General features: G+C 43.2%; 1 protein-coding gene across 1 annotated transcript in view; it reads right to left on the bottom strand.

The window, feature by feature from the left end:
- CLNK (cytokine dependent hematopoietic cell linker) overlaps window positions 1-12,536 on the bottom strand; it is a 97,522-nt gene extending 84,986 nt beyond the window's left edge. Inside the window, exons 1-3 of the mRNA XM_063107419.1 lie at window positions 12,499-12,536; window positions 10,844-10,915; window positions 3,182-3,210 (exon numbers count right to left, since the gene is read on the bottom strand). Of these exons, the coding sequence (XP_062963489.1) occupies window positions 3,182-3,210; window positions 10,844-10,915; window positions 12,499-12,536 (139 nt within the window). The remainder of the gene's footprint in view (window positions 1-3,181; window positions 3,211-10,843; window positions 10,916-12,498) is intronic.
- Window positions 12,537-13,749: the final 1,213 nt, after the last annotated feature.

The raw sequence follows: 13,749 nt of genomic DNA on the forward strand, positions 1-13,749 counted from the left end.
CATCTATCTATCTATCTATTTATCTATGTACATATAGAGAGATCTGGCTCTCTGGGCATTTTAATTTACTTTTTGAATGGCAGTCCCCCTAATCTGAAGATTATAAGATTATAATTCCAAGTCATAAATAGTCTAAACTCACAGAAATAGCTACACAGGAGACATTCACTGGGAGGCTGGAGGACAAGATTAATGTTCTCACTGGTGCCCTTGGAAATCCACTTCCCTTTTCTAGTTCTTAATTCCCTCATCTGCAAGGCAGTATTACAACCTCAGACCAGCTGAGTCCCCAGGATTTTTTGTTTTTATTTTCTTTTTAAATAAATCAGTGCCCAAAGCTAGCTATAGTTATTTGTCACATTACAGATATACTGCAACTTGGTTGAATGACTGGATGGATGAGTGAGTGAACGAGGACAGGTAAGGCAGCTGCCTCAAATCCCATTTCTTGAGTGCTTTTCAGAAATTCAAATGAAATATACTGAGACAGTTGTTTCTGGAGAATTGACAGCAGCTTCTTGGTGGGGATGGTTTTAATAGCTTTTCTTTTTCTTTTTCTTTTTTTGTCCTTAGCCAGTGAGTCTCAAAACAACATCCCAGAACTATCTCGATTAAAATTATATTGCTAAAAGTAAGGATCCTCTGGCCTCACTATGGTCCTGCCAAAGCATAAATCCTGGGGTAAGCTTGAAAACAAGCATTTTTAACTGTTGTGATTCTAACGCACACTGAATTTTGAAGACAATTGTGAATCCTTGGGTTTACCAACCTTGGGATGACTTGCAATCCTGCCTTGTGCTTACAGGAATAGTTCAATGCATTGTCCCAGAAGTTCTACTGCCAACTTTTTGATTTGTTTCTGTCCATCGATATCCCCAGCATCTTGGGGACAGATAGGTGGACAGCAGCCTCTGCTCAATTAGTACAGGCACCGCAACATCTAGAATAGGCCAGCAGAGGGCGCTGGATGCTCACATATTCTGTATTTGCCTTTTCCTCCCTTTAGTCCTAAAAACTTCATTAATTTTTCTTTCAAAAGTGGGAAAAATCAACCTCCAAGACTGTTTTCATTAGAAAACTAAAAATGAAAAGAAAAAAAATCAAATATTGCTGGACAAAATGAAATTTCTTGTCAGTTTAATTGAATCAGCCAATATCTATCTGTCTTTATCAGGATTTTTATTGTGTATGGTGACTTAAAACAGAAGGACCCACTTTCTATCTTCTCCAATTTCATTTTTTATTCAGTGGAAGGAGAAAAAAATATCATGAGTTTATTTTATGGAGAAACATAGCATTGTTCTCTATATAAGCCTTTGAGAAGGTGTTGACGCTGACAGATTAGCCAAGTTTTAATATGTGCCTGTCTTCTCCAGGCCTGGAGTATTTATCTATCTATTTATTTTGATAAATTGTTTTTAGTATATAAAAAATATGCTACTGTAGATCATAAGACATAGATATGAAAAAAGAAGAGAATTAAAATTACTGTAATATCACAATACCAAGACAACCACTACAGATATTTTATTTTAGACAAAACACTCTCTATCTCTCTCTCTCTCACACACACACATTATATATAGTCTATGTATATAAAATCACACTGTGCACACTGTTTTCTTGCCTGCTTTTTCACAAAATAACATGCTATCAATGCCAATGAATATGCTTCAACATCATTATTTTTAGTGGCTACATAGTATTTTCTCATATGGATACCCCACCATATTTTCAGCTAATCCCATGGTAAAAAATTGCAAACAGCTTGGAGTATCTAGGAATGTTATAAATATCACTGTGGCGAGCCTTCTTTTATATAAATCCTCATACACGTCCTTAATTATATCAGGTCTGTTATATTTTAAAAGTCATTTGCAGAGCTTCATAAATATGCATAGCCTGGGGTGTTGTGGTTTGCTAAGTATTTTTGGCAGGGTATAGATTCACGTGTGTGTGGGCAGGCCTGGGTGGCTTTATCTCAGTTGACGTTTTCTTGGTTTTGATTTATTTTCTTTTCCCTGCTTGTGTCTCTAGAATGTTGTTAATGAGATGGGATGCCCACCTGTTAGTTTTTCTCTGCCTTAACCAAGGTGGGCAGCAAGATAGAAGGAAGAAGGGTAGGTAGCGCTGGCTGCTCTATTTTACCCATGTGGCTTATAATTCACCAGCCACTGTACAGGACAAGCATCTTTATTCCCCAGCACCACCCCCTTAGGATTTTCTCTAAGACTCCCGTGGATGGCAGGAAGGGATGAGAGGGCACAGGTGGGTGAAGGGGGGCATATCTGATACCAAAGACTCCAGTACAATTTGGAAGCATGTACCTTGAGAGAAGGCAACCTTTGTTAGACTCGATGGGAAGTTTAAGAAAAACACTATCTCTAAGAGGGATTAGAGCTGGGTGCTTGCTTCCTGTTTAAACTCATACTTTGCGATTTCGCTTTTGCTTTGGTCCAGTTTTCCTCACTGCTGTGTGGGCCCTGCTGAGCGCAGGTTCTGTCTCCAACATACTCAGCAATGAACCTTTCAAATTCATTCGCTGATTCCATAACTCCCCATGATCTGATCTCTTCTTTGCACACTTCCTCTGGACTGTTTCTCAGTTTTTCTGTCTCTTTCCAGTCATTACATCTAGCCACCAGCTTTCCAGGGAACTTCTATGGGACTTTCCCTGAGATAACAACCTTCCAAGATGAATAGTACATCCTTTTGCTCCAACTTTAATGAGCTCCTATTAAGTGCCTGGTAGCAAGAAATAGGCTCTGTAAAGAGATACAGGAGAAGGGTAAAACATGGTTTCTCAATTACTCATTCACTCAACCCGTATTTTGGGAGAACCTTTTGTATAGAGTTTAGTTGAATGAACATTAGTGAGTAGCCACAATACTGGCACTTAGGCAGACTTTACACCTATTTCACAGATGACAAAGCTCAGGCTCGAAGAGATCTGTTCTTTGTCCAAGGCTGCCCAGCTAATATGTTGAGAGCCAAGATTCCCACCAGGTCTGCCAGCTTCCAAAGCTTGTGGGAGTCACAGATCAGCTGTCCCTTGGGAGCTACAGCAGGGAAGGTAGCTGATGTCATTTTGAGCAGGCCAATAGATTGACTGAAAGTAAAACAGAAAGCCAAGCAGACCCATGCCGCCTTCCCACCACACTTAGTTGGGAGGCCGACTCACCTGTGGTGCTGTGGAGGCGAGGCCATGACCTACGGCAGAAAAAATAACCAGCGTGAGTGTCAGCTGCTAAGAGTTCACTGACTTGCCCCAAAGGAGGGGGCGGTTCTCAAGGGCCACTTCACAAATCAGCCTATGATATTTCTCTATACTTGAGTTATATAAAGACTTGAAGTTACATATTATTAGAGAGAATATAGAAAATAGAAAAAGGCATGCAGCAGAAAATAAAAATCAACACCACAGATAATATTTTGGTGATTCTCGTGTATGTATGTATATGCGTGGGTGAAGATGTATGCATATATTTAAACATATATGTATAAAAAATATAAAAGAATGTATAGGATATGGATATTAAAAATAAATTCTATATCTTTAAATATTACTAAAACATGATATTTATCGGCTGTGTGACATTTGGGAGAGGGATTTAAGTTCTTGCTAGTTGTGGCTATTATAAATGATGTTGCAATGTACATCCATTCTTGCCTTTTTAATTTAAACTCTGACTATTTTCGTGGACAGACTTATCAAGTGCAACAAAGGGGTCAAATAGTGAGGACATTCTAGGTGCCTTGTTGTATATCATTCAGTTGCTTTCTAGAGGGATTGTGCCAATTTATATTAGCTTACACTTTTATCCATAGTGTATAACATGACCGTCTCTCTGTATCTCACCGCCATTAGTCCACACTTTGAAACCACTCTGCCTATATGTCACTTGACTCCTTATTTTACCTGCTTCGCTACTTTGATGACTAGTGAGATTGAACTTTCACTGTTTTTTAAATGGTTTGGGGCTGTTTGCATTTCTTCTTTGGTAAGCTGTCTGTGCATGTCTTTGTTTTTCAACAAGGTCTTTCACAGCCACTGTATTCACCCTAGGACAGTGTGCTTTTGGAGGTAACTTCTCTAGATTTTCGGCAACTATCTGAAACTATCTGAAAAGCCCCAAGGCAGTGGAAAGCTCCAAAGGATGCTGCTTCCGTGAGCTGACTTGTTTGTGTCTTTAATAATCCTTGGCCCTTGCATTACACCTTTCCTCCGAGGCTCTCGAAGTGCGTCACAGGAGCAATTAAGTGAGCATCGCAGCACACGTCGGGTGTAAATATTTATGAGGCCTACTTGGTGGCGCAGAATAGTTAAGAAGTGAGATGTTAGTAACCAGGAGACCACAGCCCATGATTCTAACTTCGCTTTACCATTTTAACCCTCAAAATGATAACATCCTACCTCCTGTGGGTTAGCTGTTACTGTCCCAAAATTACAGAAGAGGAAACAGGGCATTCGAAAGGCTCAACAACTTGCCCAGTCCACAGAGCCACCACGGGTGAGGAATTTGCCACCAGCCTATCTGCTTCCCCAGTCCCTGCTGGCCCCCTGCCCCGGGCCTGTAGGAAGTGGCGAGTCATGTCTCAGAGGCACCGTGCAGCTGCGGCCTCGAAGCCCTTGTGGTTAGCAGTTGGCACCCTTTCAAGTTACTTGAGATTCTGCAGAAATTAACAGTAAATCATCCAGGGAGGAACACATCATTTATCTGGGGTCTGAGAGCTCTCTCTTGACACCTTAAATATATGGCGTCTTCACTGACATCTCGGTCTTTGATTAAGGCCTCAAAAGGCTCCCTAGCCTTGTAACTCATGACTTGTGAAATGGAAATGATATGTTTTTGTGACTGTGGCCAGCCATGCTATAGATCGAAGGCAGCAGTTCCAACGTGGCAGCATGCAGGTCCGAGCCCAGGGGTTTTGAATACAAGCCCAGTTCTTCCTGGGATCCTAGAAGGAACTTCAGCTTTTAAATTAGGGTCTGGCCTTCTTTGGATCTTGGCCTTGTCTGGATTTTAAAATCAAAGACAGTTAGTGCCAGAAAGCACGTTGGAGATGATGCCAATTAATCCCTTTATACGTGGGAGAACTGGGGCCCAGAGCTGCTGGAGTCTTGTTCCAGGTCTCAGGCTCGTGGAGACAGAGCTGGGGTCTTCTGACATCTAAAAATAGTGGAAACATAGGGAAAAGGAAAGAACCCATGTTTTAGAGCATGTGTCTGGGCTCTGAGCTGGGTTTGACTCTGGGTGGTAGGTTTTTTTTTTTTTTTTTTTTTTTAAATATGGGCCAGTTCAGACCATTTACATTTATTTTCACAATTTCTTTTTAGTTTTTAAATTCAACATTCTTTTTTATTTTTTGACATACAAAGCCGTACATAGTTACTGTATACAGCTTGATGAGTTTGGAGATAAGTATACACCCTTGAATGGACACATGTTACATGATATCAATCATATGATAAATCTAAAATAGACAAACTCATGGAAGCAGCGTGGAAGGCTGGATGCCAGAGGCTGGCGGTAGGGGGTGGGGGCGCAGAGGAGAAAAGGAAGAGGTATTAATTAATCAAAGTGTGCAGAATTTTAGTTATACAAAAGAAGTACGTCCTAGAGATCTACCTTACAGCATAGTGACTATATTCAGTGACCATAGTAAACAATACTGTATTGCATACTTAAAATTTGGCAACAAGGTAAGTCTTATGTTGTGTTCTTATCATACACACATGCAAGGAATAATTATAAATAAAGAGGGCAGAAGGAAACTTTTGGAGGTGATGGATAGATCAATAGCATAGATTTCAGCTGACAGGCATTTCTAGCTCTAGATGGCAGATGAAACTAAAACTCAGAAGAGTTAAGCAACTTGCCTAAAGTGGCACAGCAAGCAATTGGCAGACCCAAGATCTGTCCGACTCTAAATCCCTTACTATATACAAGACTATATAGCAGCAAGCTGGCCTGCAGAGTCCTGTGCATGGGGGAGCTTTCTCCTGATTGTCAGGCTGTCTGAAAGCGGCTTATCTGATCCATGCTGCCTCTCAGTGGAGCCCCGGGTGACGGTGCTCATTCATAGGTCATATCCTCTGGGATTATGCACCCTAGGGCTCTCTGTGCGTCAATGCAAGCCAAGTGAATTAGCAGAGGAAGCATCAGCAAAACAGGGAATGGTACTGTTATTCCAGCTGAGGCCGCTGCTGTGAGCCAGATTGCTGGAGAAACAACAGGGGGAGGGAGAAGAGGAAGGCTGGAACCAGCCACCACGGGCCTGGGAAGGAGGGCATCAGAGAGGTGTCCTGGACACCACGGTTTTGTCTGGCTGGAGTGTGGACATTGTCCTGACTCCAGCAACTGACAAGCTATCTGAAAAGGCTCCTAGGTGAACACTCTGCAGCATGACAGCCCAGGGTGATTAATGAAAGACGCTGCTAGCAAACTTCATGGAGATGTGATGTGCTCTGTCTGCCCATGTGTGAGCAAGCTTCCTCTTGCTGGAGAATGACAAGGATGCACACTGGCTTCCTTTCGACAGCAGCATCAATAACACGGCCACGTGTGAACGGGCCATGGCTGGATGGTGTTAGAGCTCGGCAGCCACCCTTCTGCCCTGCCTGCCACTGCTGCCCTCCACATCTGGGCCTCAGGGGAGCATGTCTCTTTTCCTCTGTGTTTCTGGCGTGTGTAGGCAAGTGTCAACACTGCGGCAGGAGAGTTCATGGAATTTGAAACGAACAAGGCTGACCCTGGAGGCCTGTGGTTTGCAGTGTTTAAGTCTCATTGCAAACACAGATTGTTAATTCTAAATTATTTTTAATTTTTAATATTATTTAATAATTCAATACATTTAGTGATTTTTAATTTTTAAAGGATACTACAGTAAACACGTCTCCTTGCTTCTCCCTCCTGTTGCCTGGGGGAAGTGGATCTGATGAAGCAGGCATGGTGTACTTGTGTTCTGCTTATCCATGGGAACAAAGTTTGGATGGTGTGTTTTTCCAGTCCCATAGAGATGGGACTTGGTCCTGTCTCCAGGGTCAAGCTCCCAGCATGGAGACTAATAACTCATTGTACCCTCGAGTGCCACGTGTGCGGTCCCCTCTGGGTCTCTCCAGGCACTGACTACTAGTCCAGAATTTGGCAGCAAAACCCTTGGGAAATAATCAGGTGATTTCACACAGCCAGACTTCTCCCTCTCCTAAACCTCCAAGATTAACTGGCTCAGCTCCACAGCTCATTTTAAGTTCTGCCCCTGAAATGAAAAGGCTACTCCACAATAAAACTTCCTGGTTTTTGAAAGACAATTGACAGTTCCAAGAGTTACTAAACTCGCTTTTAATATAATCTGGAGGTAAATGAAGAAGGATTTAAAGTCCCTGCATTCATTCCCTTCTTCCCTTTGTTTGAATGTCTGCACTACGCTGGGAACTGAGCATTTTACAAAAATGATTTCACTCAAACCTCGTAGCTATTCTTGGTGGGCAGCATTTGTATCTCAATTCCAGGGCTATTATAGATTACTAGTGCTGAGTGGGACATTAAAGAATATAAAGTAACCTTGCATATTCCAGATAGATTGACTGAGGCTAGCTTCTGGAGGAGGACAGTGCTGCGCGTCAGGCCCAGCCTGTCTGGTGTTGGGGCCCACATTCCCTCGTCTGCACCACTCAGAGGTGGAGGGTTTGCATCAGGGAGCTTGGGAGCTAGTGTTTGAAAATGAATGTGCTCAAAAAATAGGGAACCTGAAGAGACGCCCTAGCAGGGCTGTGTCATCCTGGAGGCAGTGTGGAGCTTAGCAAGGCACGTAGTTAAAGAGCTGCGTCTCGGAAAAGTAACGCAGCAGGAATGTATGATTGACTGGAGAGGGAAGGGTGGGGTAGTGACAGCCAGAACAGGAAGCATATTCTTTGCCTCCCATGTGGCCATCAAAGCCCTCCTGTCATCACTTGGCATGTCCCTGACACCTGTCTAATCACTCACATTTGCATAACTAGATAGAGAGCAACTTGCATTCTCCGACTTCCTACTTTAGACTCCCAGCTCCTAAAAGGGAGACCTGGCATCTAACACAGTGCCTGGGGCATGGCCCGGACAAACAAATGTGCTGTCCAATGAGCATGAATGAGTGAATGAACGCCATGCTCGCACGCACAGGGAAGCACAGGTGAGGGAGCATTCAAGAGTGAGACGGTTCACAGATGCACTGCAGACCAAGTCTGGGTGTATTCACGGACCTGTCCTGTCCCAACAAGGCCAACAGTGTCGAGCACATGGAGGAACCGACTACGTGTGTACACACACGACACTTAAATCCTCCAGAACAGGCTCTACCTATTTGTTGCAGATCTGAGATTAGAGGGAATCTCCCAACCTCACATTGCTTTGAAGCAGATGAAATTCTCCCCGAGGTGGAATCAGACCAAGGCTCATGTTTAATAAGTGAATAAAGGGGTTCATTCTTTCTTAAAGGTATCCCTGATTAGTTTAAAGAATCCTCCTCTTATCTATTTTATTTTTATAAAAAAATATTTGGGGCATGCAACTCCCTGAAGGGCTCCTGGGGAAAACACTGCCTGTTTCAGAACCTCCTGGAGCACAGGCCTCCGTAGATCCTCCTGATGGGCAAGGCCAGCCTGCTCCCACTTCCTCAGAAACCCGTCCTTCCAGGCCCTCTGGACTTCTTTTTTTTCTTTCTTTCTTTTTTTTTTTTTTTGAGTTCCGGGGCATTTCTTGCTCTAATAAAAAGCTTAGTAAAGCTACAAGGTGGCATGCACATTTGAGATTGGGGAGGGAAGGGGGTGGACAGCCTTCTGTGCCTGTTGGAAGAGTTAACTCCCACATCTAGTTTAGCAAGTGGGCCATGGCATGGAGTGCCAGGGTTGTTTTCAATATTAGTAGAAATGCTTATGTCTACTATTTACCTTACCTCAACTAGCTATCTAGCTTCAGGGAGGTTGTTTACCCTTTCTAGGCTGCATTCTTCTCTCCTATAGAGGGAGACTAATGTAAGGATCCACTGAGAGCTACCATTCAGCTCTTAGAACAGGCCTAGCACATGGCGAGCATCCCACAACTGTTAGCCTATGTCATTTATTGAGAACCTACTACGTTCTGGGCACACAAAAGAGGTTATTCATTTATTCCCCAAACAGAGGTGTTGCTGCAGGTTCAGGGGATTCAGGGATGGACAAAAGAGTCTGCTTTCCCAAACACCATTTCTAAAATGTACGAGGCACTGAAACAGAAAGAGGCTTGTCTGAGGCCACACAGCTAGCAGGCAGGTCAGCCGAGATTTAACCCCGTGCCCAGTGAACTGATCCCACGCTGCAGCCCTGTCCATCAGCAGTGACTCATCTTCATCACTAAATGCTGATCGTTATAATTTCTATGGGGGATGAATACATCGGTCTAATGGTTATTAAAGTAAGACAGAACCAAATATGCAGTTTTCAGGCATTTTGATTTGATTTATATATCTCAAATACTAATTTATGTTCATATAATACTTTTGCTATAAAATATGCAGTGGTACAGAGATTTGTATGTCTATGGGTTTTTTTTTTTTGAGTTTATAAATGGTTTGGAACAGGTTGCAGAAACATCGTCTGTTGCTCTTTTTAATATATCTTGAGCATGCTATGACACATCCTGAAATAATTTGTTTTGGAAAAAAGCACTGCTCTTCTCTCTCTGTCTTTTTTTTTCCCAAATGTAACAGTAAATATTACTTTGATGTATGTAATTGCTTCAGCCCTCTCCATTTGAAGGAAGGTTTCTAACCCTTCCATCTCCCATCTCTTGCTATTGTCAAGAAATAACAAAAATGGACTTAAAATGCATTATTCAAATGTGTTTAATGTAAACATTAAAGAAGTCTGAGAACAGCCACAAATTTTCCTTTGCTTAAAGTGGTTTTGAAAAATACTTCAAGTATTGTCTTACGAATTCATTCATTCTGCTTAGGGAAGATATTTATTCTGGCATGTCTTAGGATCCCAAACTGCTTATGGTGTCTGGCACATGGGAGGGACTGAAGGATGCTTGGAGTATTGACTTGAGTTGATCTAAATTTGGATGTGAGGATTGATGTAAATCATGGAGACCCTCCAATACCACTAGGACTAGAGACCATCCCAGAAGGGCTAGACGAAGGAGTCCTGGCTGGTGCAGGAGGGACTGCACAGCGTCTGAGCCTCAGGACATTGCCTAGGGTCAGTCTGCCGGTCAGTGCAGAGCTGGGTTTGCTCTCTTGTCAGTCATTTAACCAAGTTAGCACCACATTCTGAGCTTTTCAGCTACTCCATGAGCCCCCTGAGGGTAGGACTTTGTCTTTTGTTTCTGCATTTTCAGCAGCCTCTACAAGTCTTGCTGCCATTACTTTTCTGTAACTATTTGTCTCAATCGAAGGTCAAAGAAAAGGAACCATAGAGGCACTTGGCTTTCTCTTGTCTGCTTGCTTGTGAGACCCCAAAGTGGACTTGTGGCCTGGCCCACGTTCCATCATTTAAAACATCCCTGGTACAGGAACGGAAGCCTCATCCTCAGTGGCCCTCTTGGCTGTTTAGAGACCTGCGGGTGGGAGTGGACATAGGCCTGACCTGCAAAGCTGTGCAGGCGGGGGCTTCCCAGACTAGGTCTGAATCACACACCTGCTGGCTGTTCAACCCACGTCATATCCCTTCTTCTGTACCTTGGTCCCCATGTAACCTCCAGGTTCACTGCCAGCAGTGTAATCCTGGCACACTAACATTTTCTGTGTGTGTGTGATGGTCAGCTTAGTTGCTACAGAATCAAAAATTGTACTCCTCTGTTAATAAACAAGCAAATATTCTGACCTATTTTTTGGCAGCGTGAAGTTCTGGAATTTCAAATCACTGGATTCTTCTTTTGTTGTCCTTTTATTGCCCCTGGGATGAAAGAAAATAGATTACAACCAGGAAATAGCAAGAAGCTAGAGGAAAAAATTAATTAAGTGCATTCATTCATATAAACAACCACCCAGTCAGATTTAAGTAATTAACATCTCACATATAATTCGAAATCTCTCTTTGCATTTCCACTGGGGGTTAAAAAAAGATCTGTGTTTAAAATAATTCAATTACTTAAGAAATTTTTTAAATGTAAGAGCTTTATTTTGCAGGGGACAGTAACCATGGCAGAAGCAGCGCCTCAGTCAAGGCGAGAGTGTGGGCTGCTCTCCTGCGTTGGCAGGTGACCTCGCCACTGTCCCCAAGCTCCACGAGTCTCCTCTGCCTCACCTGTAAAGCCAAGAGCATCATACTTTTGCTACATGGTTGATGGGAGGCTGTTAAGATACTGAAAGGACAGCAGCCATGAGCCAGACAACGTTCTAGATGCTTTCGTGCTTTAGTTGAATTGGACAAAAATCTAGCAATCATCATCCAATGTGGGAAAGCAAACCATTTAGCAAGAACAACTCTGATTTGAGCCATATTTACTGAACTCCTGCATAATTTAGGCATTCTGCAAAGGCACTTTCTATGAAGAGATTAAATTATTTTAAATTGAGTTAATTTGTTAAAATTCATTAGCTATATTCACTATCATAAAACATCTTTGTTATGCATCCCTAGTTCATTTAATTAGCCGAGTTAACCATACTTTTTTTTATTAGCTTTATCAAATGCTGACTGGTGATTTTTCCACACAAATGCTCCTTGACGACTACCTCGATAGGGCCTCTCACCCACTCATCCTTGCAGGTCTCTCCACCTGGTCCTCACACTTTCTCTACACCCCCCCCCAACAGGGCGCAGTCCCCTCTGTCTTGGACGCCCACTGTTTTTCTTTTTCTCATTCAGCTCCAGTGCCACTTCCTCGGAGCAGCCCTCCTTGACCTCTCAGGCTGGCTCTTTCATGGCCGTTGTCTGAGTTCTCATCTCACTTTTGGTTTGACTGGTAGCTCCTATTCACGTCTGACAACACTGTTGCCCTGCCATCTGCAGGCGAGCAGAGACCTGCAGGACTGAGCATTCCCAGGACTGGTCCATGCCTGGCCCACAGTGGGCCCCAGTGGACACATGTGAATATACACATGACAGAAGGACCCAAGAAACACCTCATGGTGACTTGAGGCCCTCTCTCTGCCTGGACTTCGTGTGTAGACTATAGAACACAACATGACCAGTGAAAAGTTCAGTGAGTTGCTTGGATATATTTTGTCACTGTGTAAGTTGACCATCTAGAAAGATGACAGCATGTCATCATTACTCATCTCATGTTTTCCTTATTTAACTATTTTGAAATGATTTCATTCTTGTATTATTTCTTGTATTTCACTGTTCTTTTTCTATGCAGGTAAAGCTTGATTCATAAATCTGTATCTGCACCCTGACTTCTCTTCTAAGGCTTAGATGTAAGCATCCACCTATTTCCTTGGCCTTTCTACTGGTTAAGTGGACCCAGGCTCCTTTCCTAGGGAGAGGCTCCATTGCTGATGTATTTTCAAACCAGCACTCTGGACGCTAACCTTGAGTCTTCTTTTTCCTCCTCCTCTATCATGACCATCTTGCTAATTTGTTACCAGATCCTAAGATGCCTCTCGACTCCATCCCTGTGGTTCACCCCATAAGCTACACTCAGTCTTACTTCTGCTTTGAGTATGCCCAGCCTGGCCTCCAGCATCAATCCCCCTAACTGCTTTCCTGGCCTCCCAGGCTCCAATGCATCTACCAAACTGCAGCAAGAACATCCTTTCTAATGAGCAGACGATCGACTCACCTCCCTGCGTGAAAATCCTAACCAGCTCTCCATTCCTGCAGGATAAAATCCAAACCCTTAACTGTAAAGCCGAGATTCCTGCTCAGGGCCTTTAATACTATTTCTGTGTTGTGTCCTCAGTTCCTGCTGCTCTGTCTCTCCACCAGGCCCCGTACACTGTGTCCTTTTACTTTTCCTTCTTCTTTCTTTGTTGATATGCTCCCATATCAATGATCAGATTATTTTTTTTGCCTCCTCTGGAACTGGCAAGATACTTTCTATTCTTCAAGGTCAAGTTCAAATATTACCCCCCTATGAGTTCCTCCCTACTGCTTCCTCTTTGAGTCCTGTCAGTACCTGTGCGTGTATTGTCATTTATTCATTTGTTTACGAGTCCATTCAACCATTTACTCAACAAATAGCTATTGGACCTATTCTGCACCAGGCAGTGTGCCAGGCAGTGGGATACAGTAATTAAAGCAGACAGACGCAGTCTGCCTCATGGAGATTTTATTGGAGTTGGGGAGACAGGCCCTAGACAGGTAAACAGACAATGTTATTTTATCACACTTCTCCATGTGTGCCTATGTGTGTGTTCATGTCCCCTTCAGGGAAGAGCCTCTCGGGGGTAGGGCACATCCTGGGCATCCTTTTCTCTCCCAGCACACCGGTTAATGGACCCTGCATGTTCTCAGGAATATTTGTAGGTAATGAATAGATACATAGGTAACAAATAGACAAACGGTCTGCCAGTCTGGATTTATACATGGCAGTGAACCATGTATTTAATTGCCTACGGTCCTTTGATTTTCTCTGACACCAGGGGAATTCTGGTCTGTCCCTGCACTGAGGAGGCCCTCAGTTTCACTGTATCTCTGAATCATGGGCATCATTCTGATGCCCCTGTAGCATGTGCCTAAATGGCTCTAACCAGTCCAATTTTAGGAGGATGGGAAGGATTCTGGGAATTTCTTCAACCTCTTCCTAGAGGCTTCAAAAACCCAACAGCCTGGCAGCTACC

The sequence above is a fragment of the Cynocephalus volans genome, chromosome 9, assembly GCF_027409185.1.
Source record: "Cynocephalus volans isolate mCynVol1 chromosome 9, mCynVol1.pri, whole genome shotgun sequence".
Classification (NCBI taxonomy): domain Eukaryota; kingdom Metazoa; phylum Chordata; class Mammalia; order Dermoptera; family Cynocephalidae; genus Cynocephalus; species Cynocephalus volans.